This window comes from Arachis hypogaea, chromosome 17 (genome assembly GCF_003086295.3).
Source record: "Arachis hypogaea cultivar Tifrunner chromosome 17, arahy.Tifrunner.gnm2.J5K5, whole genome shotgun sequence".
Taxonomy (NCBI): domain Eukaryota; kingdom Viridiplantae; phylum Streptophyta; class Magnoliopsida; order Fabales; family Fabaceae; genus Arachis; species Arachis hypogaea.
The window spans coordinates 11,868,896-11,889,506 of record NC_092052.1 but is presented as its reverse complement, the minus strand read 5'-3'; the positions used below and the strand labels follow the sequence as shown (position 1 = coordinate 11,889,506).

Sequence of the window (20,611 nt, the reverse complement as noted above, 5' to 3'; positions counted from 1 at the left end):
ACCAGAGATTAGTGGGCCGGATGACGTTGGTTGGCCCAAACGCGTGAGGGAGGTGGCTATCGAGTGAACCTGAAACTCGGTGTTCCTCCGTCCGACTTGTGCGTGTGGAAGAATGGGGGGTGGTACCTGCAAAGACACTCCAATGCCTAAGTTAGCAAGAGTGTGAGCAAGTTGAGAATGTATTGGGACTTAGTGATACCTGAGGGATGTCAGGGTATTTATAGTGGTGAACCAATAACCACCGCTGAAGTAGTGCCACCTTTTTAGGTGGATAACCGTTCCCATATCTTAGGGAGGTTAAGATATGGCTCTATGAAGTGGTTAGAGAGTTTCTAGGGGCAGTTACTCATTCGAATGAGTGTTATCTGCCAGCTAACCCTCGTATCCGACTTCTTTGGAGCAGGTCGTGTTCAGTACCGACTTCTGGGGATGAAGGCTGGTACTGGAGGAGGGCCAACCCCTTTGGGTTGGGCTTCTTTGCTTGGATCCTGGGCCCTATTTATTGGGTCAGGGTATGAACAATAAATATTAAAAAATATAAAATAAAAAATAACATTACTGAATAAATCTTAATTAATTAAAAATAGTTGAAATGTTTTCACATTTTTATAAATTAAACATATAAATACAATTGATAGTCACATATTGTAAAAAACTAAATATATAAAAATTTACATGTAATTAATTTTATATAAAATTAATATTTAAAAATGATTAAATAATTTAATAAATTTCACTAAATTGTTATTAAACAGGAGATTACTTGCTGTGAGTCCGAAAAAAGAAGCAGCTAAAGTGATATTGATATGCAATAAAAAGCAATAAATAAAACAAAATTGAGAAGCAAATGAAATAAATAATGGGGGAAGAAGAGAGAGTGGTGCGTCTAAACTCCAAAGAAGCGAAAGGAAAAGGGGAAGAGGCCGAGAATTGAAACGCGTCTACTTCAGTTTTCACTTTCACTTCTTCTTCTTCTTCTTCTTCAACTCATGAAAATGAAAATAACATGATAAAACCGCAACCACATTTCCCATTTTAACCCTCGGTCGCTGAATCCACCGTCGTCTCAGATCCGAAATGAAGGGTCCGACCCGATTATTCACGATCGGACTCATATCATCATGGTATTCCTCCAACATTGGCGTTCTCCTTCTCAACAAGTACCTTCTCTCCAACTATGGCTTCAAGTACCCTATCTTCCTCACCATGTGCCACATGACTGCGTGCTCCTTGCTCAGCTACGTCGCCATCGCATGGCTCAAGATGGTTCCTCTTCAAACCCTACGCTCCCGCGTTCAGTTCTTCAAGATCTCCGCTCTCAGCCTCGTTTTCTGCGTCTCCGTCGTCTTCGGCAACATCTCGTTACGCTACCTTCCGGTGTCGTTTAATCAGGCCGTTGGCGCAACCACGCCCTTCTTCACCGCCGTTTTTGCCTACCTTATGACCTTCAAAAGAGAGGCTTGGCTCACTTACGTTACCCTAGTTCCGGTCGTCACCGGCGTCGTCATTGCCAGCGGGGTAATATTTTTTTACTATTTTTTAATTATTAAAGGATTTTATTTTATGTGATTTCGCTATTTAAGGGTTTAATTTTTTCCTTTTTAATATCAGTGGAATTGCATTTTAGTTGACTTTGCAAAGTTATGAGGGTCACTTTATTGGTTTGATTATGATACAAATTTGTAACACTGGTTTTGCTTTTTCCTGATGATGATGATGATGCAAGTTAAGTTAGCTTTACTGTGATGATATGCTTTTTTTTTTTTTTTTTAATAATTTTTCTACCTCTTTTTTCAGATTTTAACTTTATAGCGTTCTGCTAGTCTTTGTTATGTGCTTTATATGATATGATCTACAATTAATTTTTTAAAATTAAAATACATGGTTGGGGGTTGGTTTTAGAAGCAGGGCTTTTTTGATGCTTGATGACCTGAAGAACCTTTGCAATTACAAGTTAGAATCTTATTTAGTTTATATTTTGAAGAGTTTTCAGTATGCACCGGATTGAACATCTCATGGCTTTTCCTTTTTGAAGGGAAAAAAAAAAGAATCAAAATAGGGTTTTTTTTTCCGTTTTTAAATTTTTTTATGACTTTATATGATTTAATCACAATTCAGCTGTCGGTGAGGGAGACAGGACAGCTTAAGTAGTGGTAGATATTTTATTCCCTTAAATATTCTTCAGCTGTCGGTGAGAGACATATTCACTTATTCAGTAGTGGTAGACCTTTTTTTTTCTCTGTTGTACTTTCTTGAAGTGATTTTGATGAGTAAAAAGATAAAATACTCTTTTTGGTTTCTGATGTTTTGTTTTAAATCTTTCTTTTGGTTACAGGGTGAACCGAGCTTCCATTTATTTGGGTTCATAATATGTGTTGCAGCTACAGCTGCCCGGGCACTGAAATCAGTCTTGCAGGGAATTTTGCTGTCTTCTGAAGGGTATGAATTAACCAACATGCTATTTTGTCTCTGTGCTTTGATATTTTAAATGGGGCTACTCATATAGTCATATTGTTGATGTTGTTATTTAGGGAGAAGCTGAATTCTATGAACCTTCTACTGTATATGGCTCCAATGGCTGTTGTTTTCCTTCTTCCTGCTACATTGATAATGGAAGAAAATGTTGTTGGCATTACTTTGGCTCTTGCCAGAGATGATGTGAAGATCATTTGGTACCTGCTATTTAATTCGGCACTCGCCTATTTCGTTAACTTGACCAATTTCTTGGTCACCAAACACACCAGCGCTCTCACCCTTCAGGCATGCCTCACTCATTCTTACTGCCCTGTGTTATGGAAATATCTGATTTTTTTTGTTTGGACCATCGTTCAAGTAATGATTGATCTAGCATTCGAAAATTATTAAGAAATACTAACTGAAACAAAAAGAGATATTTTCAGTGTTTTGGAATCCAAAACTTTTTCTCTCATTTAGTAGTTAAGGATCTAGTAGGAGCATAAATCATTTCCCTTTCTCTGCTTATTGTCAACGAGAGTTCATAGTGAGCTGAGTTAAGGACACTGAAATTTTTCAAGGAAATTCTGTCCGTAAGGTATAATAACTATTTGACTCAGATTTGCGATCAGTGTTCCTTGTTCCGAGTTAGGATTCAAACGTGGATTAAGTGTATATACATCAGTGGCAAGATGTTAAATTTTTCTTAATTTTTGCTTGAAGTGTTTTTGAGTGTTCCATAACTAATGTGAGAGTTGCTTCTTCATACAGGTTCTTGGGAATGCCAAAGGTGCTGTAGCAGTAGTAGTTTCAATTCTGATATTTAGGAACCCAGTATCAGTAACTGGAATGATGGGTTACTCCCTCACAGTCTTAGGAGTTGTACTTTACAGTGAAGCCAAAAAGCGAAGCAAGTCAGTGTCATCATAGTCATACATGTCATATTCCTGGGAAGAAGTTCATTCTCAACATTTCCTGACATGCTTTTCTGATCAGAATCCAGAGGTTTCTGTCTCACTTATATACAAATTCTTTTGGTCCCACATTTTGAAAGCCTCATTGAACGAACGAGATTCCTATTGTACTAAGCAATTGTGCAGAAATAGCCCACCCCAGTAGAAAGCTCTAATAAGTAAAGTAACCGGTCTCTCTGCTATACCAATGTTGGCATAATCAAGGAAATGTCTTTTTGTCATTTATTCTTTCAGGAAAGAGTTATATAGAATTGAATCTCCTATCATATCTGCTGTTAACACTACTCACATTTGTTTATTGATATGATGATATAATTCATATTCTTGCTCATGGTAAAGTTTCCCTGCGTCCCAAATTAAGATACAAAGCTGTGTATTGTACTTTTATGGAATGGTATAACACCTTTTTAATCCAATATTAGCTATTATTACTGAGAGAGCTTTTTGAACAAACAAATCAAACAAAATACTCTACACCCAAGTCATATGATGGAATAACCATTAAAAAACACACATGGAAACCCTCCAGAGACTGGGATCCTTTTTCATAAGGGAAAGTAATGCAAAGCAGCAAGGTTCATAAATGTGGAGTAGATGTTGGTGCCCATTTTATTGATGCAGACTTATTGAGATGATTATAGCTCCCTTTCCTTAAAAAGCTGCGAGAAATGGTGCTTGCAGTACAAGACAACCTCAAGTGCTGCATCATTGGATGTTGTTATTGGACATCTGCCATGTGAACATTTAAAGCATGATTTATGATAGGCCTTCGAGTGGGATGGACTCAGGAACTCGTAATTTAGGGTAATTGTAAAGATATGTTCTAGTAATCAGTACAAAATGTAGAATCACTGTTTACTTTGGTAATCTATTATCATTTGACTTTTCAATTGGAATAAATGGACAAATATGAAATTTTCAACTGAGTCAAGAAAAACTATATAATTAAGGAGGACAATCCACTAATCTACTGAATTTGGATCGGTGATGAATAAATAACGAAGGAGTCTTTGTCCCTTAGCCCTGAGTGGTAAAAATTCACTTAAGAAATTTGCAACAGGTTATAATTGTAATAATGAAATAATCTAAATCCTACCTTCTCCAATGGATACGCAATTTTAGCACATGTTGCACATTTTTCTTGCGTCCCAGAAAGCATACCAGCTGCCTTACTAGGGGATCTTGTCTAGAATAGAATTAAGATAGCACAAATAGTAAGCAGAAAATACCAAATATCATAATTTAAGTTTCAAAATGCAAATATCTATTTGAAGGTTTTTTTTATTTAACAGCTCAGGTTTGGTCTTATCAGCTACCTTTGAAGCTGTTAAAATTTGGAATTATTACCGCAATTAAAAAGGGATATGAATCACAAATAATTACCTCAATCTTGGAAATAAGAAACATACGTGATTGGAAGTTCTGTTTGAAAGTTCCTGTCTCCTTGAAGAGATGCTCATAATAAGGCTTACAGTAATGAAGCTTTATGGTAAGCAATGGCATCAGCTGATGGTTGATCAACTGGGTACACCGTTGTCACAAGCCTTGCACTTTTGTTGTGCTCCAATGAAAGACATAATGCTTTACTTACATTTTTACTTTTAGTTCTTGATCATGAAAAATAGAAGATACATTTTCTTTGAGAAATTGCATGTGGATCCTTGAGTTTGTGAAGAGAGTCAAAAGACCTAAAGGCAGGACTTAGGATTTAGGATGGAGAGAAATATATATATATATATATATATATATAGTCCAATGTTCCCAAAGCTTGACCAATAGTGCCAAAACTTAGTTGGTTTATTAGTCCAATTTGTCAAGGTTTTCCTTTAAAAAGAAAATATATATTAAATCATTAATAATAATGTTAACAGTTCTATTATAATAAAAAATTATCAAAATAAATTTTGGTCCATCAAATTAAAATTTTTCTTAAAAAATAGTTCAGACTTGAAAAATAAATATTTATAATTCTCTGTAGAGCGTGTGAATTTTATAATCTACATAATAATGTGTGACTTGAAATTTTTTGTAACTATTTTTAATCTAAATAATATAAGACCCAAATGCTCCATATTTTAACTTCTTTATGTGTATAAGATTATATATGTACAGCAAAATATATATGTAATTACACTCCAATAATTAAAACGCTCAATTTTTAAGTTAATACCTCTTTATATATATATATATATATATATATATATACATATATGATCTAATGTATATAATATCTTGGATAGATATATATTTGGATATAACATGAATCACATCAAAATATATTAGGTGTATCATAATGATGATGAGTAATAATGAGCTATAATGTCAAAAAAAAAATGTGTGAACCAATAAAATGTTTGGGAAATATGATGAGATATCTTAGCTGGGTCCATCGTCAATTCGTGTCTGTGTGTCTCATGAGTCATGACCATGGATGGCAAGGGGACCATATGCAAGTGCAACAATTACGTGTGTGTTTGGATTACAGTTTGCAAACGGGAGTTTGTATAAAAGTGATTTTGCAAAATTGATTTTGATGAAAAGTAAGTTTGTGTTAACGTGATTTATGTTTGGAAATCTTTATATCAAAATTGATTATAGTAAAATAAATGTTGTTTGGATTATACTACTCAAAATCACTTTTAGATGAAAAATTACCAAAAGAGACATCAATTTAAATAATTTTTTTTATATACATGCAAAATCAAAACGCTAACAAAAATAATATAAAAAATATTTATCATATAAATAAAATAAATACAATAAAAAATAAAAATATGGAAAAGAGTACTATAAATTTTATAATATTAAACAAAAAGAAAATATTCTATAAATTTTTTTAGTACGGTCAGTACTCTTTAATTTAATATTATTTTGGACTATAATCTATTTCCTTTATTGTATCAACTATTTTTTATTATCTATGACTCTATTGTTACTTATAATTAGTTTTTATTTATTTTGTCTTTTTTTTTATAAGATCATAATTTATATTATAAAATTTTGATAATAAATGTAGTATATAATAATCAATTACAAATTTTTTAAAATCAGAATAAAAAATAAAAAAATTAATACAAAACAAAAATAGAATACATCAAAGAATAAAAAAAAAATTGATACAGATAAGAAATAATAAAAATATCATAAAATCAACAACATATATCATATGAACAAAAAAAATACAATAAAAGGTAAATAAAATTCATATGAATAAAATTAAATAAAAAAATAAAAAAATTTCATACACAACATAAATACAATGCAGTGAAGGTGGATAGAAAAAAAAAAGAATTCATATGAACAAATAATAATAAAAATATCATAAAATTAACAAAATATCTAAAAATTAGAGCATAATAAAAAAATCAACAACATTTGTCATGAATAAAAAAATACAATAAAATAAATAAAAATCACATGAACAAAGTCAAACAAAAATAAAAAAATTTCATAAAAAATATACATATAAAAAATAATATAGTAAATGATAAAAAAAACTCATATAAAAATATAACATGAGAAATTAGAATACTACACAAATAATATAAAAATATTTATCCTATAAATATAAAATACAATAAAAAATATAAAAATTAAAATATGAAAGTTAGTACTAAAAATAATAAAAAAAAATTAAAATATTTACTTTGCTAGTGATTGAAACAAATTTGAACCATTTTGATGAAAAAAAATTGGAATTAAGAACAAGTAGGAAGAACTATAGAGAACTGTGATGGTAATAGTTACTAGTATCCTTTGTATAGAAGAAAATGAAGGATAGGATTGGTAAAAAAGAAATAAAATTTCCACCTAATTTTCTAAGATAATCAGCCACCATGAACGTGAAACGCAGAAGCTACAAATTTTAGCTTCTCCTGAACGTACGTTTAAAGGCAGAATCACTTCTGCGTTCAGAAGAATAAAAGTTGCCAAACACAAAAGTAAAACTTTCAAGAGACTCAAACGTGCTTCTTTCCTCCTCAACGCGTTTGCCAAACACACCCTACGTCACAATCTCTAGAGTAGTTCAGGCCCCTTTAATTTTTTTTTTTTGGGTGTTGTAGAACTTATTAATTAATAATTAACTTTTTGCTAAATGAATTGAGAATTCACTTATCCAATCCAATACCTATACGAGTAAAATTATTCTGATTGTAAATATTTTTGAAGAGAATCCATCTGTATCTTAAAGGCAGTCACATCGGGTAGGGTTCATGAAATGAATGTAAGTGTTAATTTATTTACATATATATAAGGGTTTAAAAAACCCAGACTACTGTTTTTTATGCTTCTATAGGTTTAATAAAAAGGAGTAAGAATAATTCGGATTGATCAATGAAAAAGGACAAATATTGGAACTACTTAAAGGAGAATTTCTTAGATGTCTTAAGAATAAATGAAATTTTTTGTTCTATTATACTTATGTTGTGAGTTGTGACATATAAGCAATGTTGGAAAGAAAAAAAATAGTTAATTCAAAAATATGTACTCGTTAAATTTTGAAAATCAAATTTTAAATAATAAAAATGATGGACGTTAACAAATAAAATGGAATTTAAATCCTCCTATCTAAGCTAAAATGTGCTCCTATTTAAGCTTAGCTTAGAGTATTTGATCGTAATTCAGAAATGTTGCATAGAGAAATTAGTGAAGAAAAAGAAAAAGAAAAGAAAAGAAAAGAAAAGAAAGAGGAGATGGCGCGATTTTACGGTTGTTAGTGGTTGCAAGCGCGCACACAGTGAGTGACCTGCATCTGCATGCATGCAGTCTCACACTCTCTCTGTCTGGCATTCTTTATCCAGTGAGAAGAGAGGGAGAGAGGAACCACCGTAACTAACAATGTTTAACAACCACCATTACTCTCACACCTTCTGCGTCGCCCTCTTCTTCCTCCTTCTCTCTCTCATCCCAAGAAGCACCTCGCTTCGCTTCATCGGCCTCACCTACTCCGCCCCCACCACCACCCCTTCACCACCACCAGAAACAATCTCCGCCGCACTCTCCACTCTCAAAGTCAACTCCCTCCGCCTCGAAGACCCTGACCCAACCGTCATCCGCACCTTCCTCTACACCAACGTCTCCCTCTTCCTCACCGTTCCCAACTACCTCGTCCCAACCATGGCCTCCAACCGCTCCTCCACCCTCCGCTGGCTCTACACCCACGTCGTTCCCTTCTACCCTCGCGCCAGAATCACCACCATCTCCGTCGGCAATGCCTTCCTCGACTCCTACCCTCAGTCCGCCTCCGCCCTCCTCCCCGCCATCACCAACCTCCACCTCTCCCTTCGCGACCTCGGCATCCGCAAGATCACCGTCTCCACCTCCTTCTCCTTCGTCACCGCCATCTCCACCCCCTTCCCTCCTTCCTCCGCTCAGTTCCAAGAGCCTCCCGGAATCAACCTCATCGGACCTCTGCTCCAGTTCTTGCGCGACACCAACTCCTCCTTCTTGATCAACGTCTACCCTTACAACCTCTACAGGCTCAAATCCGAGATCCCCTTAGGGATTGCTCTCTTTCAAGAACACCCGTTCAATTTCAGAGACGATTTGGTTACCGGTGTTCGGTACCGGAATCTTTTCGACATGATGATCGATGCGGTGGTGAGCGCCATGGCGGTGGCGGGCTACGAGAGCATCCCGATCGTTGTGACGGAGACAGGGTGGCCGAGTAGCAGCACCGCCGCGAACGAGGTGGAGGCGAATCTAGGGTACGCGGAGATATACCTGAAGGGTTTGGTGAAGCATTTGAGATCGGGAATTGGGACGCCATTGTTGAAGGATGGTGTGAAGGAAGTTTATGTCTACGAGATGTTTGATAAAAAGGAAGGAACCACTCCTTCTTCGCGCTCTTGGGGTGTTCTCTACCCTAACGGGACCACCAAGTACCGCATCGATTTCTCTTCGTCAAAGTCCAACTACTTGTTGGAGGGTTCTTGGATCAACTTGGCCCTCAGGGTATTGCTCTCTTTCTTGGTTTTGGTTCTTTGGATTTGATAACAATTTCATCATCAGCTTCATGTATAGTCATTCTTCTCTGAATCAATGCTTTTTAGTTACTTTCATGACTGATGAATGTGATGAGTTTAGATAGATACTGATGATGTGGATAGTTATAGATATAGATATTGGATTTTCAGTGTTCTTAGTAGACTAATGAGTGCTATGACTCAGAATTTGATGGTGTCAGAGAGTTTAGATTAGATGATGAGTCAATGAAATTTTGGTATTGATGATGTATTCACCTCAACTCAAGTAAGATACGAATCCACTTTTTGTGCATGTCCCTACCCAGATTGATTTGTCTTATTTTGTAATAATATCTAGATCCAATGATTAGTGAAATGAGTTGATGCAATTAAAAAAAAAGTAGAAAATTTAAGAAAACAGAGCAGGCTCAGAAATAATGCAATACTACACTTTGAATTAATGGCTAATATAATGCCCCCAATCCAATTCTTTTGGGCTTGGAAAAATTGATAACAATATGGCCCTAAATATTGTGTTTTTGTAACAAGTGATAATCGACAACACCACATGATGGATCGTAGGGTGTGTTTTGTTTGAAATAAATGAAAACATGCATGTCCATCCATTGGTAAAGAATGGTTACAAGTGGAACTTTGCTTAATTTCCCATGTGCCCATAGCAAATAATGCCACTGTTGGTCACTTGGTACTACTTATCCAGCATCTTTTTCTCCACCTTCCATTTCCTCTTCACAATCATAATTCCGTTTTTAGTGAAGAAACTTTCTTAGTGTTCAAAAAACCTTCAATTATTCCCTTCTAAAAGCAGAACATGCATGTGCATATTACCACAATCATAATATGCATGGCACATTGAGTAGAAGACACTTTTGTTTAAAAAAAGTAATATACATCCTATTATCCTAGAAGCATATACTTGGAGGGGAAAAAATAAAAACACAAGACTATCACACTAATCTCCATCATCTATGATCTATGGACTATGATGGTTTTCTTTGTTGCTCAAATTTGTCGCATATAGGATCAGGAAGCAAAAAATTACGCACTCCTGTATCTGCAGCAATTAATGCATCCATATGGCTGCTTATGATCCCTTTTATAACGAAACCCTTATTCTTTATCACATTCTTTTTCCTAGAAATCCATTCATTTTCTTTGTTGGAATAATCTTCATCTTCATCTCTGCAAAATGCAGATCACCGTTTTAGTATAAGATCAAGCAGTTGGTATGTTCGAAGTCTACAAAAGTAGATGCCTATGTGAAATTCTAAAATGTAACAACTTAATTCACACCTATCTTTGTTTTTATAAAATATGATAGGAAAGAGCAGTTTTAAGCACTGAAATCAAGTTGCGTTTCTAAAGTTAAAAGCTTATGATCTATCTTAAATTCTAAACAATTGAGATATTTTCTTATTCATAACCAAGATTCATGACAGGAACATTGTGAGTTTATGACAATACCTCATCATCAAGGAAGACCAACAACTTCCGAATCCGGCTTTGCCAAGATTATCAACAGTGACATTTCTATCTGATCCGTTCCCCCTTGATAGCAAAACTATAGGCCATCCAGCAGCTTGAAGCTTCTTGCATAATCCTAGAACAAGACTGCTTTTTAAATTTTGCAACTCTAACATACAATTGACAATGCTGTTATCATGAAACCTACACCAATAAGATCATGTCAAGTTAACTGGTGCAGAAGATCAGCTTGGAGTTAGAACAACAGAAAAGAATACTTCTTTTTCTTTTTTCAGGACCTGAAAAACTATCAGTTATTTCAAAATAAACTTTGATAAACTGCAAAAAGAATAAATTTAGGCAAGATTAGTATGTTACCTCTGATATAGATTGGATGAATTAGGATTCAGAGGAAAAATGCCATCTATGTCCATTAGCACTACACCAACTCCATCATCTGATGGTTTAACTTTGTCAAAGTAGACCTCAATCAGAGACTTGGTCGAGTCTAAGTCGCGAGCGTATCGGCCTCCTTTGACATATTCTATGGCCAGGTCCTTGCAGATGCTAGGAAGATTATGTCCTTCTAAGCTATTGAGCTCGGTGTGCAGAGAATGAACCTTGCAATAGCTGTAATCATCATTCACACTTAGAAGCTCTATAACTCCAGAACCTCTACTCTGACAAGACTGCAGCATCATTGCCAGAGCAACCAGCATAGTAATCATTAGGAGGCCGATAGTGGCGAGCGAGGTAATCAAGATGGTTGCTGCGAAAGAAGTGATGTAGAATCCTGATTCCAGCACATAACTGCTCCTCATCTCTGTTATCATGAAAGAAACAATTTAGATAATTATCAACATTGTGCCAAAATAACCAAAAGGATAATTTAAGGGAGAAAGATAAAGATAGTAATGAAGAAGAGGGATGAAGCTAGCATTACATACCAGAACCACCAGAGAGACTCCTTGCAGAATAGTTCTCCTCCATTTGATGGCCATAAGCAGACATAACTCCAAGCTGCCAGATCTACCCTTGAATCCGATTCGAGTAAGGCCTATTTCGTGTTGCCAGAAATCAAAGCTGCATCCTGCAATTTTGGAAAAATTGGATCATCTTCCATAAATAAGTGAGATTCATATTTCCAGTTCTGGACAAAAATCAGAAACTTCCAAGCAACTACAGTGAACACCCTTCTTTGCCAATGAATGAATCATTTCATCTACGATTGGATGATGACAAACTGGGAAGAAATTATCACTCACCAACCATAACTGTTTAAATCTGAGGTATACCTTATACTAAGGCTAGAACTTCGATTATCGAGTCGAATGTCACATCTTGATCTAAAATCTTAATAGATATACTATTTACTCAATCCAAACTTTCAGCTACCGTTCGATCTAGATGTCTGGAAAGTTCAAATCACAAGGGCTCCAAATCAAGCAACATTGCAGCACACAACAGAAACTGATTCACAAGAAAGATGAAAAGAAAAACCGGTGGAGATTGACCCTAAAAATCATGTTGTTACACACCTTAATTAGCTTCAAAAGTTAGCATATTAGGAGAGTTAACACATCACAAGCAAAGGAATCAACCATCACGTCAACATTAAACAGGAAAATTGTTACAAAAGTAGAGAGAAAATTAGTACCTGAGAATGGCATTATTAATGTGAAGCAAGGTGAATTCTTCAACAAAGACGTATAGTAGTAGTAGCTGTGGCATAAAAATGCCAGAGCTTAGAAATTTTGCCATTGTTTTTGGTTCTGACTTGAGACACCCTTTATGTGTAGGCCAATCCAAAATGTGATTAGTGAGATAATCTATTATTAAGGTGTGGATTTGCATATCTTATCTAGTATAATTTTTTTCTTAAAGTAACTTTTATCATATATAATTTATAATTTTTTATTTTCAAAATTTAAGTCTAAAATCTTTTAGTTAATTAAATCATAAGATAATCACCAAACACTAACAGAAATGATTAATGTAAGAAAAAGGATATATAAATATTTATTAGTTAAGTTTATCTTAAGAATATAAAAAGATTAATAAGAGCAATAATGCATGGCATCACTATCACATGTTACAGTCACGGATAGAGCAGCAGCCACCTCCCACGAGCTCAAATTGAATGATGGTGGGGCAGATCCTCGGTGTAGATATCGAGCCACGTAGCGAAGAATAATAATGCAGACGTGGCCACTTGTTGCAATCTGATTGGTCGGTATTCCAAATGGATTCCTTATTCTCCATTTAAAGACGGCACGGTGATGGAATCTTGTATTTGGATCTTTGACATGTTGAGAAGCGTTGGTTGTCCATATTATCCTCCGACAAGGATTTATCCGATTAGGAAAAGTATATAAACCAAAGAGGTTATTAGCAAAAAATTAAACACAAATTAATTTTTGTTCAAAATTTAAACTTGAAATCACCAAAAAAAAAAAATTACGTATTCCTCATTCCGCAACCAGCTTAAACCTTAAAAGTTTCGTTTCCAACGCATTTAACATTATTTTATACAAAAATATTATGTGTAAAAAATATTAATCACTCAATTGAAATAATCATGTAAAACATTTGAAGCATGTTGAAATTAGCAAACAAACAAGATTCTCTTACCAAGAAATTTCATACATCTTTTTCCCTGGCCCATTTGTAATTCCTAACAACCAGCAATTATTATTGCTTTCATAATGCCACGTTCTTTTGTTTTTCAAGATACAAACTCAATAACATCCTTGATGTATACTTCCCTTTTTTTTTTCTCTTTAATTTTAATTGTAATCAAAGACCTAAAATAGTAGATGAAGACCTACAAAAATTATACATAAAGTGATTAAAAGAAATCTACACATTAACAATTTTACTATAGATATGATACATAATAGAACACAATATTATTATTTAATCTATATAGTCAACCCAGCTAATAAGTTTTTAAAGATTTAAGTACAACAATATCAACAACTAAACCTTATATAATAAGGGTGTTTATGGTACAAAATTTCACAAACTAAACTGGAATTGTGTCAAATTATTATACTATAGTTTGAAAACTGTACCAAACCACTTTTCTACGTAATAAATTGGATTTATTTAAAACCAATTTACAATTTGATGCATCATTTTAAATTTTAAACCATATTAATAAAAATAAAACTAATTTTAATTTTAAAAGCAAGATTAATCTGGTTTCATATTAAAAGTTTTTAACACTATTGATTTTAACCTATTTATATATAAGTAATTAGTTCAAACCAATTTGACAGACGTCCGTTAGTGTCAGCCAGTAATTGGCCAAAGGTTGGTCACGGGTCGGTCCAGGTTGACCGGCGATATTCTCGAGATCGGCGAGTGATCGGCTGGCCTTTTGTTTGTGGAGATTTCAGAAGTTCCCTGTTACTTAACAATGGTAGCTTAATGCCATGCACTCCAACAAGAAATAAGGTGTAAAATAAAACTGGTAAAGAGACTTTTGCTTTCTAAGTAGTTCTACACAACTCGAAGAATATTGACTCCAATAGAAGAAAGGTATAACTTCAAACCTAATTCGTTATTTTTCAGGCCTTTCTGAAGCATGAAAATCTATAATACAATTTGCCTATCACTTCCAAAATCCCTTATTCCCTATAGTTTTTCATAATCAGGGAACATTATGTCCTCTTCTACAACAATGTGCAGCATGTAATTTAAATGTTTTTCAAGCAACTAATAATCACCCTTGGTTGGTGAGGTTCTATGACGAAAATGCCTTGGCAGTTCTGCAGCAAACTGCTCTAATTGCTAGTTTTGAGAATTTTTTTTTTTTTTTTTTGTATTCGATTCATAACAAATCCACTGCGTGTTCCACAGTTCTCGCCAATTCTGCTGCTGCTCCAATGTAAGTATCCGGTGTCAACTTTAACAGATCCGTCTTTGCAGCTTCCGGAATATCTAAGCCTTCAATGAAGTCTCTTATGCTCTCTTTTGTAACCGCTCTCCCTCTGGTAAGCTCTTTTAACTTCTCATAAGGCTCCGGAACACCATATCTTCGCATAACCTAAATGAAGATTCGAAAACAATTACACACAAGTTCTTGAAGAGGACGACAACAAGCAACATCAAGAGAAGTATGCAGCTAAGATATGTAATTCTGAGCTGTCTCATGTTCACCTTTTTCCCCTTTTCATGCAGCTAAAGTGTGTTTGCTGCTAGTAAATTGCAATTACATTACTAATGAGTAAAAAGTTGAAAGAATAATTTGCTTCTTATGATGTAACAAGTAGATAACTATCAAAGTTGTCAAATTTGGGAGTTTAGGTAAACTAGTAGAGCTCATGTAACCTCGACTCGTAAACTACAACTCTTGTTTTAAGAACAACGATAAAAAGGGATATAAAAGACACATTTATAATATTATAATGAAACAAATAAACGACAAAATAGTAAATACAAATTTAAAAAAAAAAAGGGGGTGAATAAAACCATTAATGTCTGATGCTAAAAATTAACATATATTATGTCTAAATATCATATCATTATTTTTAAAAGTCTAACTAAAGGAGTTTTAGTGAAACTACATGTATTGATACTTGAAGAGACCGAAGGTGGGTTAAAATAGTAAACTTAAGAGTCTACCTGAGTTTATCCACATCCGAGTTAATTAGCAAGTTAACTCTGAGTGATCTAAACTCGTAAGAGTTTAAGAGTTAACTTGAGAATTTAACATCATCTATATCCTATGACAAGTAAATAATACATCTCGACAATAAATTCAAGTTATGTACATGTTTTAAGCATTCAATATTTGTTCTTCTTAACAAAAGAAATATAAAACCAAATACTCATGTAAAAATCTAGGTAGCATATACATACAGTTTGTATTGGTTCAGCTAGCACCTCCCAGCATTGTTTCAAGTCTTCACTCAAGCGAGCTTCGTTAACCTATATGGTAAATGATAACATTAAGAGAAAGCTTGATGTGAAAAAAAAAAAAAAAAAAAGAACACAAGGAAAATATTCTTTAAGCATGTACATTCAACTTGCTGATAAATAGTATAGCAAAACAGTTGACATAAACAAAAGGTATCATCTACTATTGGAACATAATCATGCATACTCTAAGAGAGAAGTAAAAATCCATCGTCAAGTTGAATACCTGAAGCTTTCCTATTCCTTTAAGTGTGCTTTTGTAAGCAAGAAGGGAATGACCAATTCCTACACCCATGTTCCGTAAGACAGTTGAATCGGTCAAGTCCCTCTGGTAAAACAGAAGAAAAAAAGAAACATCGTGTAATTAGACTATCATTGCTAATCAGGCCAAAAAGGTCTGTAGGTTATAACCTAGCACAAGAAGTTACAATAATCAGATTCCAGACAACCATATTAGTAAAGTCGGTCTTACCTGCCAACGTGAAATCGGCAATTTCATGCTTAGATGAGACAGACCTCCATTAGCAACACCTAGATTACCTTCACTATTTTCAAAATCAATAGGATTCACTTTGTGAGGCATAGTTGACGACCCAATCTCCCCAGCCTTTGTGATCTGTGCATAAAGTTTAGAACATCAAAAAGATTGTCTACCTAAAAGTATAGCATCACACTGTTATAGCTATTATATCAGGAAATCTACCTGCTTAAAATAGCCCAAGGATATATAGCCCCATAAGTCTCTATCAAAGTCAATTAATATATTGTTGAACTGGATGAGCGAATGAAATAGCTTTGCCATATAGTCATGAGTTTCAATCTGTTAAGAAGTGAAGTAATCTAGTCAGAAGGATACATCAAATCATAATCTCATCAAGAAGTAGGTATAATCGATAACTACCACATAGTGTGAACTCAATTTTGTAAGTATCCGACACACAATAAAATTTAGTTTCACTAACTGCTGATGGCAAAATTTGTATGACAATGTGTATACACATAACAAGATTTATTTTTTATCAGGTTGCAAAAGGGCCTGTTAGGCATGAAAAGAACCAGAAAAAGGTAAAAACTTCAAACATACCTGAGGAACATAAGGATTAAAACTTAATCCTAGAGATTTTACAAACTCTTCTGCAATTTGAGGCCAGTTAACATCAGGGTATGCAACAACATGTGCATTGTAATTTCCAACCGCACCAGCGAATTTCCCCAAAAACTCAACCTGAGATAATTCCTTCCTTTCTCTGCTTAATCTCACAGCAAATATAGCCATTTCCTTTCCCAAAGTTGTTGGTGAAGCTGGCTGGGGTATAGTCCAGAGAAAGCGAATTTCAGTAAAGATTGTTCAACAACGAAAATCTACCAACTAATGCACAAATTAGCTTACCTGTCCATGAGTGCGAGAAAGCATTGGGACTTGAGCATTATCTTTAGCCATGTTACACAAGGATTTAATTATTTTATCCATGACAGGAAACATGACAGATCCCATTGCTTCTTTCAGCATCAACCCATGGGCGAGGTTATTTATATCCTCAGACGTGCAAGCAAAGTGAAAAAATTCAAGCACCTGTGGAAACAGTGAACCATCGGAGCTGTTAGTCAGAAAGAAGCATATAATCACAAGACGAAACACCTTAAGCAAATCTCAACCTTAGACACTTCAGCATTCGATTGGCATTTTTGTTTCAAGAAGTACTCCACTGCCTTAACATCATGATTAGTCACCTTCTCAATATTCTTTATCTCTAAGGCATCACTCACGCTAAAGCCATCAATCACGCCTTGTAAATAAGACTTGGCATCTTCACTGAAACTCGGAACCTCAACAATTTCAGGAATCTGAGACAGCTTCAACAACCATTTTATCTGACACAAAAACGCATCCATCTCATATGTTAACATAAAAAGCATGACCTTGAATCATACCAATCCACTTGTATTCCATTTATTAGAGTATATAGAAGTTTGGTAGTTCAAGTGGTAAATCAATTGTAATCAATCTTTCGCATTCTAGTAAATTTTCATTGCTGGTTTTCTCTAAATTATTTTCAGCTCTTCCTCTGTGACCATGTATTTCAACATGCCAAAGCATTATTAAAAGTTAAATTTAAAAAGAAAAACTTAACAAGTTCGATCATTTCCTATGAAAACCGAAGCATAAGAACATAACAAAGCAACTCTCACATCAAACATGCACACAAAACAAGTTTTTCAAAAACGGGGTTCTCTAAATTTTCCTAAAGAACATTTTTTTTAATAAAAATCAAGCAGAAAGCGTAAATGGGATATGTAAGGTACCTCAACAAGAACCCTATAGTAGATGAGGCCATATTCACTCATAAAAGGAGCCAATTCCTTAACGAACCCCCAATAGCGGCCATCCAATGGGGACAAAGCAGTCAAACCAGAAAGTTGGTCCAAATCAGAGGAACGAGCTCCGAGCATGCCGTTCTTCTCCTTCTGGGTGGTGTGGGTGCTGGGTATGGCTCTGCAAGCGCAGCCTCTGAGAGAAGGAGGAGGAAAGGGGAAGGAAGCAGTAGAAGAAGAAGAATGAGGTGGGAGTGAGGAAGTTGGAGGGGGAGTTGCGACGGGGCAGAAGGTGGAAGAAGAAGCAATGAACTCCATGGAAGGTGTGTGTGTTTGACGCCAAGAATGGAAGAAGAAGCAATGAGCTAGGATTCTCTGCGTTCTTTGCTTTTGTTAAGAAAAATGAAAAATTACAAAAAAAAAAATTTAAAAATAAAATAATAATTTATATAAAGTTTAATTATTTTGTAAAATAATCTATATCTATTCAACATATATGCAGTTTATTTATTCCAAGTTTTAAACTTATTTTTTGTTTTTATCTTTTGTATTAAACTCTTAAAAAATAGAATATTTCAAATAATAAGTGGTTTCAAATAATAGAAAAAATAAAAATTTTATTTGAAACCACTCATTTTCTTTATTTGACCAAACAAATAAAATTATTAATTTAAAATTTAAAATATAAATAAAATATAAATTAATTAAAATCAATCTAAACAGTAACAAAATACGTCAATTTTTATTTTTAAATTATTGATATTTTTATTATTTTTAAAAATTATATTTTTACATTTACAATTACAAATACTCTGTAATTGAGATAGGTATATTTTTTAAGATTTTAAAAATCAGACCGATCAATAAACTGCTCTAATTATTGATTTATTAGTTTATTGGTCCAATCGATTCAACCGTAATTTAACAAAAAAAAATCGTTTTATAATAAAATAACAAATAAAATATGAAGAATTGCATCAATTGCCATTAGTTCAGAAGCATGTTCTATTGCAAAGTTTAATATTTTTTAATGTGCAACGAATAGGGGTGTGAGTTAATAAAAATAGGTTTAATTAGTTACTTGTTATATTATTATTGGAAATTCTTTTCAATTTTCTACACTTTTTCATCGCCCATAGCACTGCATTTTTTTTACTTCAACAAAGTTGCCAATGTAAATCATAAAGGAAGTCTCAATAATTAAAATGAAGTATTTGCATGCTCAAATAGTAATAATTTATTCTGAACAAAAAGGATCATAAACAACTGGTTATGTGAAAGTTCAATGAATAAATAAACAAACAAACTACAATGATGTGCCGTGCCAGAAACAGACCAATGATAAAATAATGAAGGGTTTCTCTCTTCAATTCTATTCTTTGTTCAAGTTTGTGGAGAACTAGAATCAATCAACAAGAAAGTGCTGTTGGGATAGTCTTCCTCCTTAATTCTTATATACTTCAAACAATTTTCTACAAAATAAAAGTTGAGCACAAAACAGAACCTTAAAACAAAAACAAAACAACACTCAGAAATCAATACCTCTTTCAAGCACGACCTTAAAACAAAAACAAAACACTCACAGTATGAGCATTGAGCAAAAAAGTTTGATTTCTGAACAAAACAAACTCAGAGTAACCATTAACAATTTCACAAACGAAGAACAAAAAATGATTTCTGAACATTGAGGAATGAGGAGTGAACACTGAGCAGTGAGCAATAAGGATGGTCAATATGATTTCTGAACAAAAAATTAAAAAAAAAACGAAGACCTACAGCAGTGAGCAGAGCTAAAGCTAATCATTCAGTATTTTAATATGATGTCTGAAAAAAATGAAAAAATAAAAGACGAAGCACAACGAACGGCAGCCATTACCTTCGAGGGTCGAGCACGACGGACGATTCGACGGACGACGGCGACCAAGCTACGAGCACGACGAGGGACGGCGGGCAAAGCGCGGCTGAGCAGCGAGAAGAACAGACGAGGAACAGGGGAATGAAGAGAGAGGCTGGAGCACGACGAACAGACGAAGCTCTTGGGCGCGACGGACGGCGGCAGTGAAAGGAACGGCGGCGGCGATGGAAGACGCTAGGGTTTTTTGGGGGGAAGAGGAAGAGCTTGTTCTTTTTGAGGGAGGAGCGAAGAGGAAGTGGCAAATTGTGAGTGATGAGGGATAGGCAGAAAATCGAGATTTTACGTAAAATCAAAAAATAAATAAAAAACATAAAATGTAAAATCTTAACAAGATTTAAATCATAAAATTATCAGATTTTTAGTACAAATTTTATAAAATCGATAAACTCATTTAAAATCGTAATATCGGAAGATTTTAAGAGTTAAATCGAGATTCTAGCTACTACATGAGACAGACTTTTTTCTTTCTTTTTAATAATGACTTATAGTTCAAATGACATAATCTCTCCATACTCAATTAAAAAGTTACGGGTTCGAGTCTTCTATCTTTGATAAAAAAAAAAAAAAAAAACAAAACAAAA

At 34.2% G+C, this 20,611-nt stretch overlaps 5 protein-coding genes across 10 annotated transcripts; 2 read left to right on the top strand and 3 right to left on the bottom strand.

Annotated features, from left to right (window-relative positions):
* Positions 1-754: 754 nt before the first annotated feature.
* On the top strand, positions 755-3,766 carry LOC112767470 (probable sugar phosphate/phosphate translocator At3g11320). The gene is made up of 4 exons (XM_025813337.3): positions 755-1,518; positions 2,336-2,439; positions 2,532-2,760; positions 3,226-3,766. Exons 1-4 carry the CDS (start codon positions 1,078-1,080, stop codon positions 3,382-3,384), a joined length of 933 nt encoding a protein of 310 aa, XP_025669122.1. The 5' UTR covers positions 755-1,077; the 3' UTR covers positions 3,385-3,766.
* A 188-nt stretch (positions 3,767-3,954) lies between these two features.
* On the bottom strand, positions 3,955-5,126 carry LOC112767472 (LIM domain-containing protein WLIM2b-like). The gene is made up of 3 exons (XM_072222434.1): positions 4,812-5,126; positions 4,525-4,614; positions 3,955-4,157 (listed from the first exon to the last, which is right to left on the bottom strand). Exons 1-3 carry the CDS (start codon positions 4,929-4,931, stop codon positions 4,134-4,136), a joined length of 234 nt encoding a protein of 77 aa, XP_072078535.1. The 5' UTR covers positions 4,932-5,126; the 3' UTR covers positions 3,955-4,133.
* A 2,879-nt stretch (positions 5,127-8,005) lies between these two features.
* Positions 8,006-9,713, top strand: LOC112764970 (glucan endo-1,3-beta-glucosidase 7-like). The gene has a single exon (XM_025810825.3). It carries the CDS (start codon positions 8,268-8,270, stop codon positions 9,420-9,422), a length of 1,155 nt encoding a protein of 384 aa, XP_025666610.1. The 5' UTR covers positions 8,006-8,267; the 3' UTR covers positions 9,423-9,713.
* A 464-nt stretch (positions 9,714-10,177) lies between these two features.
* LOC112764971 (uncharacterized protein At2g39920) lies at positions 10,178-12,907 on the bottom strand. Of its 2 annotated transcripts, XM_025810827.3 has the most exons (6): positions 12,537-12,730; positions 12,175-12,394; positions 11,827-11,969; positions 11,258-11,702; positions 10,880-11,083; positions 10,178-10,597 (listed from the first exon to the last, which is right to left on the bottom strand). In XM_025810827.3, exons 3-6 carry the CDS (start codon positions 11,888-11,890, stop codon positions 10,396-10,398), a joined length of 915 nt encoding a protein of 304 aa, XP_025666612.1. In that variant the 5' UTR covers positions 11,891-11,969; positions 12,175-12,394; positions 12,537-12,730; the 3' UTR covers positions 10,178-10,395. The 2 variants fall into 2 exon arrangements, with proteins under 2 accessions (XP_025666612.1, XP_025666611.1); XM_025810826.3 differs by lacking the exon at positions 12,175-12,394 and having other exon boundaries at positions 12,537-12,907.
* Positions 12,908-14,425: 1,518 nt separating this feature from the next.
* LOC112764469 (uncharacterized) lies at positions 14,426-20,303 on the bottom strand. Of its 5 annotated transcripts, none has more exons than XM_072222432.1 (11): positions 19,992-20,303; positions 19,452-19,587; positions 18,107-18,502; positions 17,459-17,674; positions 17,193-17,375; positions 16,887-17,108; positions 16,506-16,622; positions 16,275-16,418; positions 16,029-16,130; positions 15,746-15,814; positions 14,426-14,930 (listed from the first exon to the last, which is right to left on the bottom strand). In XM_072222432.1, exons 3-11 carry the CDS (start codon positions 18,431-18,433, stop codon positions 14,715-14,717), a joined length of 1,596 nt encoding a protein of 531 aa, XP_072078533.1. In that variant the 5' UTR covers positions 18,434-18,502; positions 19,452-19,587; positions 19,992-20,303; the 3' UTR covers positions 14,426-14,714. The 5 variants fall into 5 exon arrangements, with proteins under 5 accessions (XP_072078533.1, XP_072078534.1, XP_025665880.1 ...); XM_072222433.1 differs by having other exon boundaries at positions 18,107-18,497; positions 19,992-20,256; XM_025810095.2 differs by lacking the exon at positions 19,452-19,587.
* Positions 20,304-20,611: the final 308 nt, after the last annotated feature.